The sequence below is a fragment of the Hypanus sabinus genome, chromosome 10 (assembly GCF_030144855.1).
Source record: "Hypanus sabinus isolate sHypSab1 chromosome 10, sHypSab1.hap1, whole genome shotgun sequence".
In the NCBI taxonomy this organism is placed as follows: domain Eukaryota; kingdom Metazoa; phylum Chordata; class Chondrichthyes; order Myliobatiformes; family Dasyatidae; genus Hypanus; species Hypanus sabinus.
In genome coordinates, this window is record NC_082715.1 from 80,068,253 (window position 1) to 80,084,767 (window position 16,515).

General features: G+C 43.9%; 2 protein-coding genes across 6 annotated transcripts in view; both read left to right on the forward strand.

Annotated features, from left to right (window-relative positions):
- heatr5b (HEAT repeat containing 5B) overlaps positions 1–8,932 on the forward strand; it is a 139,940-nt gene extending 131,008 nt beyond the window's left edge. For all 4 annotated transcript variants that reach the window (XM_059982182.1, XM_059982183.1, XM_059982184.1 and 1 more), the window contains 3 exons: positions 1,316–1,467; positions 2,969–3,182; positions 8,420–8,932. In XM_059982182.1, the coding sequence (XP_059838165.1) occupies positions 1,316–1,467; positions 2,969–3,182; positions 8,420–8,727 (674 nt within the window). In that variant the 3' untranslated portion in view covers positions 8,728–8,932. The remainder of the gene's footprint in view (positions 1–1,315; positions 1,468–2,968; positions 3,183–8,419) is intronic.
- A 4,720-nt stretch (positions 8,933–13,652) lies between these two features.
- The window catches only part of strn (striatin, calmodulin binding protein), a 108,231-nt gene continuing 105,368 nt past the window's right edge, over positions 13,653–16,515 (forward strand). The window contains exon 1 of one of the 2 annotated variants that reach the window (XM_059982186.1): positions 13,653–14,242. In XM_059982186.1, the coding sequence (XP_059838169.1) occupies positions 14,000–14,242 (243 nt within the window). In that variant the 5' untranslated portion in view covers positions 13,653–13,999. Of the gene's footprint in view, positions 14,243–14,450; positions 14,606–16,515 lie in introns of those variants that run through there. The other variant, XM_059982187.1, reaches the window with a different exon arrangement.

Genomic DNA, 16,515 nt, shown 5'->3' on the forward strand with positions numbered 1-16,515 from the left:
AGGAGATCGGAGAGACTGTAGGATCAGGGTCACACTTCCCTATGCAGAACAGCCTACGGTCCAGATGCGTATACTGCCCTGAGCCTCACATCTCAGCACTGGGAACAGACAGGTCCTACATTCATCAAAATCTTGATTACTCCATGGTTAGCATTTAAGAGCAAAAGGATTGCAAGGGAAGAAATTGGTCCTCTGGAAAACCACAGTGGTAATCCATGCATGGAACCAAGAGTTGGGAGAGATCTTAAGTGCATTTTTTGCATTTGTACTTACTCAGGAGATGGACACACACTCTATAGGAGTGAGGCAAAATGGCATCAACTTTGTGCCCTCTATACAGATTACAGAGGAAGAGGTGCTTGCTGTCCTGAGGCAATTTAGGGTGGATGAATTCCCAGAGCCTCACAAGGTGTTCCCTCGGACCCTGCAGGAGGGAAGTGCAGAAATTGTTGGGGTCCTAGCAGAGATGTTTAAATCATCCTTAGTGACAGGTGAGGATTGGAGGATAGCCAGTGTTGTTCCAGTGTTTAAGAAAGGCTCTAAATAAACCAGGAAATTATAGGCCAGTGAGCCTGACATCAGCAGTGGGAAGGTTATTGAAAGGTATTCTAAGAAACTGATTATGAGTATTTGGATAGAGATGGTCTGAATCAGGATAGTCAGCAAGGCTTTGTGTGTGTTTGTGAGCTCAACTTCAACATTTAAGAGGTTTAGATTGATATATGGATGGTATGGATATGGAGATTGATGCAGATTGATGGGAGTAGGCAGTTTGTATGGCTCCGCATGGACTAGATGGGCCAAATGGCCTGTTTCTGTCTAGTACTTTCTATGACTCATGATATTTGTATACTGCTGGGCGGCATGGCAATGGAGTAGTTCACACGCAGCTTTACAGGGCAAGCAACCTGGACTTAATTCCCACCATAATGAGTTTGGATGTTCTCCCCATGACCACGTGGGTTTCCTCAAGGTGCTCCTGTTTCCTCCCACATTCAAAAGACCGATACTTTAGGGTAGTAAGTTGTGCGCGTGATATGTTGGCACCAGAAGTGTGGCGACACTTGTGGGCTGCCCCCTGCACATGTTCAGAATGTGTTGGTTGTTGACACAAACAAAGCGTTTCACTGTATGTTTTGATGTGCTTGTGCAAGCTTAATCTAATTACTGTAATTTGTGCAAAATAATGTCTGATTCCTGTTCTCAGTAAAACAAGCTGTTGATCAAACAACTGGTGTGAAGGTGAGTGTTGTGTCATCTGCCCCTCGATTCATCTGCAAATTCCATAACATGATGTTCTATTCCTGTGTTTCAGACGAATCAAAATCGAGTGCAAATGAGGTGAGCATGCTGACAGCAATCGCTCTCTTCCTTTTGTCTGCCAGCAACGAGGTGGTTGGCATTTCTTCACTGCAGAATGGCTGCATCGAGAGATTCAGAACTGCTTTAAATTCCAATGACCCCTGGGTAAGGCACTTCACCAGTCTCTTTATCGCAATGTATGTTAATCCGAGCTCTGTCTGGAGAGGAAGTAATGCTTCTTTCCGATGGAACTGTACCCAAATTAGATTCTGTTCCTGCTTGACTCTAAACACCTTTCCATGGTCTTTGAACTGCTACTGTTCTTGTTGCTTCCGCATCTTGTTTGTAAGCTAGAGTAAAGCCTCAGCAAGGTAAAGGTGCTAAGCTAGGTGGAGACACGGAAGGACGGACCTACAGATATGCGAACAGGCGCACTCTTACTCTTCTACCACATATCTAACCTGTTAGAGCATCTGGTTCATGGCACATTGTGTTGAACCAGAAGCCAAAGGTATGCTCCAAAGCCATGGTGAAGATGCTTTGCTCTTCACCATGTCTTCCTACCCTGGCATTCATGTGGAAGAATTCAGATGTATATAAATGAATGAAGTGCTGTTTGTCCCAGAGTGAGCTTTTAAGTTCATCCTAACTAGCCACTAAGATGGCCTACAACCTCCTTGTTCAGTGCCGTTCTCTGCCCTGACATTGCCCTCACTGATGCAAGATCCTCAGCCAAGACCACCTTTGCCTCTTGCTGCTCAGTCTCTTCCCCACTATGCTCCCTTTCTTTTGCTTCTTCACTCTTCCACCATCTGCCACAGTTTCATTTCTCATCTTTCTCCCCATCCTTAGCCCCCACACACTTCCATTCCTTGCCCTCCATTTCTTACCATCTGTAATTCTTCATGTTGCCATTTCTGTCTCTTTCTCCAAATCTGCATTCAAGTGCAGACACAATCCTAAAACACCTCAAGGAGCAGTTCAGCTTCCTACATACTGTTTCCTCGGTTGAGTGAAAAGTCATCAACGTGAACTATTGAACTATTTTGCTCTCAACATGCTGGGTGACCATCTTGCAGCACCAGTGATCAGGGTTCATTTCCTACCGCAGTCTGTAAGGAGGTTGTGCATTCTCCCCAGGACTACACAATTTTCTCCAGGTGCTCTGGTTTCCTCCCACATCCCAAAGACATATGGATTAGTAAGTTTTGGGTATGCTATGGTGGTGGTGGAACAATGGCAATACTTCTGGGCTGGCCCAGCACATCCTCAGAGCATTGATCATTGATATAAATGAGGCACCTCACTATGTTTCGATGTACATGTGACAAATAAAGTCAATTTTTATTTTTAAATTTCATTTCCTGTTTTTGTTTTTTATTTGTAAAAGCACTGTAATGGACTCTTCCAATCCAATGAGTGTGCGCCACCCAGTTGCACCCATGCTAACCTCTGGAGTGTGGGAGGAAACTGAAGCAACTGGGGGAAACCCAAGCGGTCAAGGGGAGAATCTGCAAACTCCTTGCAAGCTGTGGTGAAATTGAACCCGGGTCACTGGTACAGTAATACAGTTCTGCCAGCCACAGAGCAACCATGCTGCCCGCAAAAATGTGTATACAACCTGATATTCCAGAATAATGCCCAGTGGTTCTTCTGTCCTCTGTAGGTTCAACAGAAATGTTACCAGCTTCTGCTCTCAGTGTTCCAGCAGCCAGACCGTGCACTCGCCACCCCATATATCCATGCCTTGGCACCTCTGGTGGTTGAGAAGCTAAAAGCTGTGGAGAATCAGAAACCGATCAACAGTGCTGAACTCCAGGCAGTACAAGAGGGAATCAAAGTGCTTGAGGCTCTGGTAAACCTTGGAGAGGAGCAAAACAGTAAGTGGATCCCTCCTGTGAAATGGCCTCTGAGTTGTCAGTCAGACCCTGGTGGTAAAACAGGCACCTCAAACAAAAAGAACTTGCATGTTTAGCAACAATAAACAAGAGATTCTGCAGATGCTGGAAATCCAGAATAACACATTCAGAATGTTGGAGAAACTCAGCAGGTCAGGCAACATCTGTGGAGAGGAATAAGCAGTTGAAGTTTCAGGCAAGGCCTGAAGCTGTTTCTGGGACTGGAAAGGAATGGGGAAGAAGCCAGAATAAGAAGGTGGGGGAGGGAAGCAGTACAAGCTGGGAGGTGATAGGTAAAGCCAAGTGAGGGGGAAGCTAGATGGGTGGGAGAGTCATTGAATCCTCCAGCACAGAACGGGCACTTTTGACCAGCAAGTATTCAACTATACTTTGCAATTTCCACAGTGATCAGAAATCCAGAAGCAATTCACAGATGAAGGACATTAAATGGTCCAGAAAATATAGTAGATCAGGATTTAACCAATGTGTTCTACTTAAGGAATCAATATTGTCCTTTATTCAATCCTGCGTGGATTTATGGATACTTCTACTTGCTGCTGAGGCCAATTGGTCCTCAGTTTAATATTAGTCTCATCCGAAAGTTGAGTACTTTCAATGTGCAGTATTTCCAGTGCTGGTATTGAGGTGACATTCTAGATTGGATGCACTAAATTCAGGTTCTTACCTCAGTCAGGTACCTCAGGGCTATGGATTACATCTATCCATTCTTTAACCAATCTTAGATGCTTAGGGTTTTAGACATGGGTCTGATTTGAAAGTTTTATTCAGGCTGAGAAATGCTCATCAATAAACACATTATTCTGCAGATGCTGGAAGTACTGGAGAAACTCAGCAAGTCAGGCAGCATCAATGGAGGGGAATAAGCAGTCGATATTTGGGCTGAAACCTTCAGTGTCGATGAAGAATCTTGGCCTGAAATATTGACTGTTTCCATAGATGCTACCTGACTTGCTGAGTTCCTCCAGCAGTTTATTTATTGCTCAATATTTACAGTCTCTGCGGAATCTCTTGTGTTTATAATGCCCATCCAGTTCTTCCTCATCTGTTCATGTGAAATGCCTTAAAGCCATCCTTGCTGTTTGCCACACCCATTGCCTTACAAGTATTTGTCACACCCACTGCTTTACAAGTTTCATCCAGTGCATTGAGTTTTTTCATTCTCTCTGGGAGCAGTGCTTGAAACTGCTGGATGCTGCGTCTTTGAGCTTTCATTCGTCCCATCACTTTCTGCCTGATTTGTTCTCCAACATGGGTTGAACCTGAACTCAAGGGAGACCAATATTCTCATGGGCAGATTTGTTGGCACTGTTGGTGAGGTTTTAAACTAATTTGGTAAGGAGATGAGAACTGGGGTGAAGGGACTCAGGATAGGATGGATTGCAAAAAAGCAAAGATTGCAAACAGACTGTCAGGAAGGGCAGGCAGATGATACGATAAAATTGCATCCAACAGGGATGCAGAATCAAAATGGGTAGGAAATATAGTTCTCAAAGTGTTTAATCTCAGTGTACAGAGTATAAGAAATAAGGTGAATAATTGCCAGATTGCCAAGTATGATGTTGTGGCCATCACTGAATTGTGGCTGAAGGATGGTTGCAGTTGGGAACTGAATGTCCAAAGTTACATGTTGTATTGGAGGGATAGGAAGGTAGACAGAAGGGGTGGTGTGGCTCTGCTGGTAAAGAATAATAACAAATCATTAGAAAGATGTGACATAGGATCAGATGATGTTAAATCCTTGTGGGTTCAGTTAAGAAACTGCAAGGATAAAAGTTCTCTGATGGCAGTTAGATACAGGCCTCCAAACAGTAGCTGGGATGTGGACCACAGATTACAACAGGAAATTGAAAAGGCATATCAAAAGGGCAATGTTATGATTGTCATGGGAGATTTTAACATGCAGGTAGATTGGGAAAATCAGGTTGGCAATGGATCTTGAGTGAATTTGTTTAATGCCTTTTTTGAGCAGTTTGTTGTTGAGCCTACTAAGGGATCAGCTATACTGGATTGGGTATTATGTAATGAATCAGAGGTGATTAGTGAGCTTAAGGTAAAAGAACCCTTAGGAGACAGTTCACTTTCTCCCTATCAGATTTCAAGTTGAACTCAATCATATTGTGATCACTGTGACATAGCAATATTTCAGTGGAGTAAAGGAAATTACAGTAGTTTGAGAGAGGAGTTGACCAAAGTAAATTGGAAGGAGATGCTGGCAGAGATCACAGCAACGCAGCATTATCTTGAGTTTCTGGGAAAAATAAGGAACGAAGATGTATTCCAAAAACAAAGAAATACTCAAATGGCAAGATAGTACAACCGTGGCTGACAGTGGAAATAAAAGTTAATATAAAGGCAAAAGTGAGGGCATACAAGAAAGCAAAAATTCGCAGGAAGATATAGGATTGGGAAACTTTTAAAAACCTACAGAAAGCAGCTAGAAGGATCATTAGGAAGGAAAACATGAAATATGAAAGCAAGCTAGCAAACAATATCAAGGTGGATAGAGAAAAGTTTTTTCAGGTATCTTAAAAAAAGAGAATGAGAGTGGATATAGGACTGCTAGAAAATTAGACCAGAAAAATAATAACAGGGGCAAGGGGATGGCAGATGAACTAAATGAGTATTTTGCGTCAGTCTTCACTGTGGAAGACATTAGCAGTGTTCCAGATGCTGAAGGGTGTGAGGGGAGAGAAGTGAGTGCAGTTATTATTACAAGGGAGGTGGTGCTCAAAAAGCTGAAAGACCTAAAGGTACACAAATCACCCAGACCTGATGAACTGCACCCTGGGGTTCTGAAAGAGGTAGCGGTCGAGATTGTGGAGGCATTAGTAATGATCTTTCAAGAAGCATTAGACTCTGGAATGGGGCCAGAGGACTGGAAAATTGTAAATGTCACTCCACTCTTTAAGAAAGGAGGCAGGCAACAGAAAGGAAATTATAGACCAGTTAGCCTCTCAGTGGTTGACTTAACTGTTAAGGATGAGGTTATGAAGTACTTGGTGACACAGGACAAGATGATTTCCTTAAGGGAAAATCTTGCACGACAAACCTGTTGGAATTCTTTGAGGAGATTACAGGTAGTATAGATAAAGGGGATGCAGTGGATGTTGTATATTTAGATGTTCAGATGGCCTTTGACAAGGTGCCATAAATGAGGCTGCTAGCAAGTTGAGACTATGGTATTACAAGAAAGTTTCTAGCATGGTTAGAGCATTGGCTGATTGGTAGGAGGCAGCAAGTAGGAATAAAAGGAACCATTTCTGGTTGGCTGCCAGTAACTAATGGTGCTCTGCAGGGGTTGGTATGGGGACCACTTCTTTGTATGATATATGTCAATGATTTAGATGATAGCTTTGTTGCCAAGTTTGCAGGTGATACAAAGATTGGTAGAGAGGCAGGTTGTGTTGAGGAAACAGGTAGACTCTAGAAGGACTTAGACAGATAATTTTGAAAATGCATGGCTGTGCACTTTGTTAAAAGAAATAAATGTGCAGACAATATTCTAAACAGTGAAAATCCAATAATCTGAGATGCATAGGGACTTGGGAGTCCTTGTGCAGGACACCCTAAAAGGTTGACTTACAGGTTGAGTCGGTGGTGAGGAAGGAATGTAATGTTAGCATTAATTTCGAGAGGTCTAGAATACAAGAGCTGGGATGTGATGCTGAGGCTTTATAAGGCACTGGTGAGGGCTCACCTTGAGTATTGTGAACAGTTTTGGGCTCCTTATCTATGTTGGTGTGTTGGCATTGGAGAGGGTTCAGAGAACAGTCACAAGGATGATTATGGGAATGAAAGGGCTATTGTTTGATGGCTTTGGGCCTGTATTCACTGGTATTTAGAAGGATCCGGGGATAAAAACCTCTTGAATGTTGAGAGGCCTAGACAGAGAAGATGTGGAAATTTTGTTTCCTATGGTGAGGGAGTCTAAGACAAGAGGGTACAGCCTCAGGATTGAGGGGTGTCCATTTAAAACAGAGATGCAGTGAAATTTCTTTAGCCAGAGGATGGTGAATTTGTGGAATTTGTTACTACAGGCAACTGTAGAGGCGAAGTAGTTGGGTATATATAAGGTGGAGATTGTTTGGCTATGGTATCAAAGATTATGGGGGAGAAGGCTGAGGAATGTGGCTGAGTTTTGGGGGGGGGGGGGGAAGGATCAGCCATGATTGAATAGCGCAGCAGCAGACTCCATGGGCCAAATAGCCTGATTCTGCTCTTAAGTTTGGTCTTGTGGTCTAACACACAGTTCTCCAGGCAGTTTCCTTATAAATAATTTCTGCTCTCTCCCTAAAGCCTCCATATCCTTCCCATAGCGGGGCATCCGGAACTGAATGCATCTTTGTATTTCCTCTGTAGAATATGAAACTGTTCCTGGATGGGCAAGGAAATGTATTGTTTTACTGATGTTTCTGGTTAATTGGCATCTAAGCAATTGGAGAGTAATACAATATCAGATGAGGACCGTAAATGGATGGGGTGAAGACGTGCAGTGCAAGGAGGTGGAGGAGCTGCTGTTCGGGATATTGGGGAACATCAACATAACACAGGAAGTGGAGGAACTCACTGGGTCCAGCAGCATCTATAGAGGGAAATGGACAGACAATATTTTAGGTTGAGACCTTTCACCTGGACTCTCATAGGATTTCCTATCAATATAGAATATTGTCATTGTTCCAAATTCCAGCATTTCCAGTCTCTTGCGTCTCCGAACAAGATGTGCATTATTGGATTAATTAGCAAGTTGTGAGGAACTTTAACCTAGAAACAGGAAATAGTGCAGTGAAACAAGGAAGATGCATTCAAGACATGGCATGTGAGCCATTGAAGGAGTTCAAGGATTTTCTGTTAGAATGAGAGAAAGTAAGCTGGATATCCTGTATATATACTGTTTGGAATTCAGAGTTCAGTTCCAGCACCATCAGGAAAGGAGTTTGTACGTTCTCCCCATGAAACGCTTGGGTTTCCTCCGGGTACTCCGATTTCCTCCCACAGTCCAAAGACACATTGGTTAGAATGTTAATTGGTCATTGTGATTAGGTTAGTGTTAAATAGATGGGTTGGTGGATAATGCGGCTCATTGGGCTAGAAGGGCCTGTCCTGCGCTGTATTTCTAAATAAGTGAATAGTATGTTTTTCCATGTATACTCCACTGAAAAGCTTAATGGAACTAATGAAAGCCTTTTCTTGCTACTTAGGACCCCAGTTGCTTGCACTTTTGGTTCCCACCCTTATCTCATACCTGCTGAGTGAGAAGACTTTCAACTCTGCTCCCAAGACCTCCAAGGGTCTTCACGAAGTGGCGCTGCAGGATCTCATGCGCATTGGTCCTCTCTACCCTGGTGCTTTCAAGGCAGTGATGGGAGCAGCACCCGAACTGAAATCAAAGCTGGAGGCAGCAATCCGTGCCAGCCAAGCCAGCTTGCAAGCTAAGGCTGCAGCCCAGCAGATGAAGCCAGCTGTGCAAGCTGCACCTACCATCAAACTGAAGACAAGTTTCTTCTGAAAAGTGGAGATACTTTCAGAGACTTGAAAATCCACTAAACTCTTCCACCTTCCCTTCCTTGCTGTCAAAGTGAGAAATGGCTCCCTTGGTGTCTTATGTACAGGTTTATGGTTTTGGTTAGGAATGTACATTGTTCAAGAAAAATAAAAATATTGGATTTATTGGTCACAAACTGCATGTATAGGAATCACTCAATTATCTCTCAAGATATATCATGTTAAGAAATTCATTGTAATTTTTTGCATTTACACAGATGAGTCTTCCTCTATGAGCTTCAATCCTCATTAGTCTAGTTAAATTACCTGGATCATTGAAAACTCTCCTTGTAAAAATAATAATTCAAAGTGTTGGCATGTATTCCATATGTGCTGTTGTTGGTTCTGTTCCTGCCAGTAACTAAAATTTTACAATTTTTAACATAGTTTAAAAAAAATCAGCAATAGCATATTTCACCATTGTAGTTGTACTGCGATCACTCAAGTTGTGTATGATGTTTTCCTAAGGGGTTATCTGTCGGTGACTCTTCAAGTGGCTGTAGAGGCTGATCTGAGATTCACGTATTCTGGTGCAGTCCGAGATGTTAGGGTGGATTCCCTTAATGGAGAATGCCATTAATGTTTGTTAATGTGTTTCATGTGGTGAGGCTGACACACAGACAGTCATCACATGGTCCTTGACATGTTGGGGTCAGGATCCAGTGGCATGGAATGCAAGATTACTGCAGACCCTTCACTGCTGCAGCCTTCCTCCATCTTCACTGCCTTGGTGATGTGTCATCATCTTCCGTCAACTCCATCGTTGAGGTCTGGGTTGGATTTCTGTTTGTCTGGAACCTCCCTCTTGACCTTACTGCCATGGGTGAACTTAGCAGGAGCTAAGTGCCAGATGGCTGAACTCCAGGTGGCATTGCTGAATCTCAGGAACTCACAAGACTCTCCACCATGACAAGGTAAAGATCCTCAGAGAAGAATTTCACCATAAACTTTTACATTTCCATTCAATTGTCATTTGTACTGTATTTACTGAAAGCCTGAAGATATTCAGATATTGGTCTCCAGGGTTAAGGAAGGACATCCTGGCTGTAGAGGAAGTGCAGCGTAGATTCACAAGGTTAATTCCTGGGATGTCTGGACTGTCTTACGCAGAGAGGTTAGAGAGACTGGGCTCGTACACACTGGAATTAAGGAGATTGAGAGGGGATCTGATTGAAACATATAAGATTATTAAGGAATTGGACAAGATAGAGGCAGGAAATATGTTCCAGATGCTGGGAAAGTCCAGTACCAGAGGGCATGGTTTCAGAATAAGGGGTAGGTCAATTAGGACAGAGTTAAGGAAAAACTTCTTCTCCCAGAGAGTTGTGGGGGTCGGGAATGCACTGCCTCGGAAGGTAGTGGAGGCCAATTCTCTGGATGCTTTCAAAAAGGAGCTAGATAGGTATCTTGTGGATAGGGGAATCAAGGGATATGGGGACAAGGCAGGAACAGGGTATTGATAGTAGATGATCAGCCATGATCTCAAAATGGTGATGCAGGCTCGAAGGGCCGAATGGTCTACTTCTGCACCTATTGTCTATTGTCACCCAAAAATCCAGAGGAATAAATGCAGTCAATGCAATTTCTCGATGTATTGGTAGCTCAAGTTGAATTGAATATAGAGTTAGTGGCCAATTTATTAGGTACAGGAGTGGAACATGGTGTGGTCTTCTGCTGCTGCCACTCTACTTTTAGATTCTACATTCAGAGATATGCCCCTGCACACCACTGCTGTAACACGTCATTATTTGAGTTACTGTTGTCTTCCTGTCAGCTTGAACTAGTTTGGCCGTTGTCCTCTGATCGCTTACATCAACAAGGCATTTATACACATAGAACTGCCACTCACTGGAATCTTTGGGGTATGTTGCACCATTCTCTGTGAACTCTAGAGACTGTTGTGCGTGAAAATCCCAGGAGTCTGAGATACTCAAACCACCCCATCTGGTACCAACATTATTCAATGGTCAAAGTGACATAGATCACGTTTCTTCCCCATTCTGATGTTTGGTCTGAACAGCAACTGATCTTGACAATGTCTGCATGCTTTTATGCATTGATGAGCTGCCATATGATTGGCTGATTAGTTATTTGTAATACCAAGCTGGTGTATCTTATAAAGAGGCCACTGATATTTAACACTCAGTTTTCCTTTAATGTGATTTAACGATGGAAGGAAACTTTCAAAAGCTTGAAATAAAATGACGTGCAGTTATATTCTAATGTCACCTAGCAATTTCAGAAGCAGAACACTAATTGAGGCAGCATTACAATGAAATGTGCAGGAAGTCAGCAATGGAGAAAGATAGACATATCAGTGAGTTGCAGTGCTGAACATAACATGGGAAGGAGTGAAGCCATGAGACTTGGAAAGTACAAAGAATATTGATATCAAGCATGTGCTGAACTGCCTGACAAATCCTAATCTTGAGCAACACCACAAACTAACCCTATTCACATCCCTAAACCTGGGCAACACCCCTTAACCCAAAGCATTTCCATTAACTCTAAGCCCTACCACCAAATACCCCCTAACCCTAAGCAACACTACCTAACTCTCAGCACCCTCCAACTTCACCCCATACACACTATTCTAAACAAGGCTATAACTTACAACTGGAAATAAATATATTTTTTAATTTAGTGAGTAGTACAAGTAGAGTGGAAAATTGTGAGGTGTTCCTTGTGTATTCAGAAATGTGATGGCATAGGAGAAGAAGCTGTTTCTAAAATGTGTGTGGCTTCAGGCTCTTGTATCTCCTCTGAGAGTAATAATAAGAATGCCCTGGGTGATTGAGCTCCTTAATGATGGATGCCACCTTTATGACACATCGCCTTTTGAATGTGCCCTTAATGGTGGGGAGGCTAGTGACAATGATAGAGCTGGCTGAGATTGAAACTTAATGCAGCTTTTCCAAATCCTGTGCAGTGGGCCCTCTGTACCAGAAGGAGTTAGAATTTTCTCCACTGTACAGCTGTTGCAATTTGTTGGAGACAGAGAAATCTCCTCAAACTCCTAATGAAATACACGTGTTGGCTACTTTATTAGGTACACCTTTACATCAGCTCGTTAATGCAAATATCTAATCAGCCAATTGTGAGGCAGCAAATCAGTGCATAAAAGCATGCAGACAGGGTCAAGAGGTTTAGTTATTCAGAGCAAACATCAAAATGGGGAAGAAATATGATTAAAGTGATTTTGACTCTTGTTGTCGGGTGGGACGGTTTAAGTAACTCAGAAACTGCTGATCTCACACTTCCACACACAAGTCTCTCAAGTTACAGAGAATGGTGTGAAATACAAAAAACATCCAGTGGGCAACAGTTCTGTGAGCAAAAACTCCTTGTTAATGCTTAGACTGGTTCAACTGGAAGGCAAACAGGAACTCAAATAACTATGTGTTACAACAGTGGTGTGGCAGAAGAGCACCTCTGAATGCCCAACATGGGCCATAGCAGCAGAAGACCACAAACATACACTCAGTGGCCACTTTATTAGATATGGGGGCCTAATAAAGTGGCTGGCATGCTTTGTAATTGCTATCGATATGTTCTGGCGTCTCCAACAAGACAACATCATCATCTTGAGTAAATTACCAGCATCTGCAGAATCTTGTGTCCCCACAAGTTTCTCAACTCTGGTTCCAGATTTGTACCACGCCATTAGCTCCTGTGAGATCCAAATCACTGTACTTCTGTAGCTGTCTGGTTGGAGGAAGTAGGGAGCATTGAAAGGCAGGGATCACACCCTACCTTGTGAAAAATTCAATATCTTCAATGGCCTGAAACAAACTCTTTCCCATAGGTGCTGCCTGGCCTTCTGAGTTCCTCCAGCATTTTTTGCATATTGCTTGAATTTCCAGCATCTGAAGATTTTCTCTTATCTGTGACCTGCTTCTTGCTCTAGTTGAGGCCAATATGGCAATTGCAAACTCTTACATAGGAAGCACCTGCTGGGGAGGCTACTTCCACCACTTGTGTGGAGTGCTGCATAATCCCAATGCATAGACTGAAGGCTTCAATATCATTCCACCTGCTTCTTCCTAACCTGTGGTCGTGTGTATATTCTTGAATGTTTCCTTGTATTTGCCTGGTAATTGTGCATTATAATACTGACTTCAGTGCCACAGAAAACCTGGAAAATATTCAGTTGCTTTAAGGCAAGCCATAGATGTGGCCACTGCCTGAAAGAAGTCTGTACATTCTCCTTGTGACCGCTTAAGATTTATCCAAGTGCTCCAGTTTCCTCCCACATTTCAAAGACGTGCTTTGGTTAGGATTAGTGAGTTGGGACATGGCAACACTTGCGGGCGTGTTGGTTGACACAAGTGATTCGTTTCACTTTGTTTCGATATACATGTGATAAATAAAGCAAATCTATTCAGCTTCAGAAAAAAAATAATTAGGAACTGCCCTGAGTACTGAGGCTATCAGTCAGGCCTACTATGATGCTACCAAACTATCCAAAATAAAATTTGGTTTCTTTCGTTGTAACTGCTAACTAGCCAACTGAGGTGTTGCAGCACTCTTGTTGTTTTGCTTTTGAAATAAAAGTTTCATCATGCATTGAAAATTAAATACTGCAAGAAGAAAAATAATCCATAATTATAACCCAATCAGATGGCATGAGCATCGATTTCTGTAGCATCTTGTTTTTCCTTTTTTGCGCACAATTTGCAGGAAAGGACCCTATTGACGTCAGCAGAAACCACCCTATCCAGCTGACGGGATGGGGGAAGGAAACATCCTCGTGGAAGCCGAGAGGAGCGTGTCCGGGGTTGGAACGTCAAATATGGGGCGGCTCTAATGTGCGCATGCGCTGGGCGGGGTTTGGGATGTGGGTGGCCGCTGACGCTGCCTCTGTTGACAGATGACGGGGTGGGGGGGCGGGGCCGGGTGGAGACGTTGAAGGGGGAAGAGCCCGCGCACCGGAGCCGCGGTGGGAGAGGGTTAGCCCAGAGCGGTGGCTCGGCGGTGCGGTAGTGGGGGGGCAAGAGGCACGGACCCGGATCGGCGGTTTCAGCATCCATCGGCAACTTCCGTTCAAGCCGCAGCCATGGAAGGCACTGCGCGGTTCAAATCCTAACGGCCGGCCCCACGCGCGCAACAAACCCAAGCCGGGGGTGAGGAAGGGGCAACAGGCGGCGAGGCCCGGCCCGGCGGTGTCCACCGTCACCGCACTCGCAACCGTCGGCGTGGAGGTCGAGGGGACGGACGAAGGGTTCTGGGGCCCAGCCATGGACGAGCACCCGGCAGCCGGGGTGTTCTTCGGCAACAACTCGGTGTTAAGCGGCGCCGGTGGAGGCCCAGGCCCGGGCCCGGGCATAGGTGGCCGGAGCCTGCAGCCGCAGCCGGGGGTGGAGGGAGAGACGCAGCGGCCGCAGTACAACATCCCGGGCATCTTGCACTTCCTGCAGCACGAATGGGCCCGCTTCGAGGTGGAGAGGACGCAGTGGGAAGTAGATAGGGCGGAGTTACAGGTACGACCTCCCCGGAGCAGGCGGGCGTGGGTTGGGTTGGGAGGAGGTGGGTGAGTTGAGCTAGGCCTTGCTTCACGCCTCGGTCTCTCTTATCGTCCCTCCCTCTGACAGCAGGGGCTGAAGCGGCACTCGGCATCTTAAGATGGCGCTCGTTCGCCCTCTGCGCCTCCTTGTCAGCCAGGGGAGGCAGCCGAGACATTTGCATTTTCCTTCGAAGAAGTAGGGCATCGGTCCCTCCAGCCGGTAACAGTAAGCAGTCTGCTGGAGGGACTCAGCGAGTCGAGCTCTGTAGGGGAGGAACACAATTTTAACCATTCGGCAGATTAGATTCTAGATTCCAGTTTCTGCAGTCTCGTGTCTTCAGTAAGTGTGAACCTTCAAGTCTATATAGGTGGCTGTGCGGGTAGAACAAGTAACTCAGGGTTGGAGAATTGAAATAATTGAAAATAACGGCCATGAGAAGGGAATAGAGACATAAGAGGGATAAGAGACATAAGAAGGCATAAGAGACGGCAGGTGCTGGCAACTGGAACCCAATCTGCGGGAGGAACACACCTAGTCGTGCAGCATCTGTAGGGGTGAAGAGAAGTAATATTAACAATTCTTTCAACCCTCCCTCCCCCCCCCCCCCCCACAGTTGCTGCTCAACCTATCTATTCACTTAAGGCCTCTTGAGCCACATGGCCAAGCAACCCCAATTTGCCTAATCATGGGGTGATTTACAGTGACCAATTAACCTTACAATCAGCAAGTCACAGAGAGAGTGTACAAACTCTACATATAGTTGTGGCTGGAGAAACTATGGGTCCCTGCACCTGCGGTCCTTTGTCGCTCCAAATGATAGCATAGATCCCAAGTCTGTGCAAGGGGAACATATAACTTGGAGAGGGAACCAGGATAGAGGAAGATGTATGAGTCTGCAGATGTCAGAAACTAGAGCAACAGACGATGCTGGAGGAACTCAGCAGGTCAAGCAGGATCCAGGATACACTAAGTTCCTCCAGCAAATTGTATGTTGTAGGAGAGGGGAAGTTTTAAATACGGTGTGATGTGATCTTGAATATTCTTTAGAAAAGAGATATTGCAGATGTGGGAAATCTGGAGTAACACATGCAGAATGCTGGAGGAACTCAGATCAGGCAACATCAATGAAGATGAAGGGTCTCTTCCAAAATGTAAAGCATTTGTTCCTCTCCATAGATGCTGCTGAGATTCTCCAGCATTTTATGTGTACTGTACTAATCTTGAAAGTTCTGCTTGAACGGCTGGTAGAAACAATGCTCTTGGTGGAATGCTGGAAAAGGAAGAATATTTAGGGGTAATAGAAAAGGAGGACAGCAGATAGCTCTTTCAAAAAAGTGGTAGTGTTAAAGTTGGTATCTGCTGCTATCATTCTGTGAATGTGAATTGCACAGAAGATCTGCTGTGCAATTGCTGTGTTTCCTTCTCTTCCTCAACTTGATCTGCTTTTACAGTCATGCTGATTTTAATGATCAGTGTGGATCAAATGATCTGGGTCATTTTCATTCTGTTAGAGTGCAATTTTTTTTGTTGAATAAATTTGTTTTTTTTTCATGTACAGGTGAGGTTTCTATATTTGGGCGATCAGTGATTTTGTTTCATGTTGGTTTCTCTGTGGGAAGTTACCCAATAACATTCCAAAGGAAGTAAAACATTTTTCCAGAATGTTGTTTTTAATGGTATTTATTGTAGGGCAGGTTTCTGTCAATGTGCCAAAGTAGAATTAAATAACCATTTTAATTAATCCCTTGGAAAATTATGACCGATCAATTTGCTACAAGCAGAGCACCTTGTTCCTGAATTTGCAGAGTATATTTCTATTTTGATTTTAGCGATGTATGTGTGATCATGGGCGATCTGTATGAAACTTTGCCGATTCCTGCATGCCTTGCAACATTGCTGAGTCTTTATAATTCAAGACTGCGTTCATCAGCTTGGAATGTCTTTAACAATTTTTTTTCTGTGTTAGTTCAAAGGGTCATTTGGAGGAGAAACCAAGGGTAAAACCGACAGAGACCATTACAATATTGTAAATTAAGGACTAAAAATCTTCTGTATTTTAGATTGGAGCAGAACAAAAGTGCAATCTTGATTACATACCTCACTGAGTTAGCTTAGTGCTTTTGCATTTTGTCAGGAAGTAACCATGGGATACCATTGATGCATTTGATTCTATTAATATTGTCTACTGTATTGTTTTCAAGATTCTGCAGGATATGAAGCAATTCCCTATTACAAGTAAATTGAAAGCT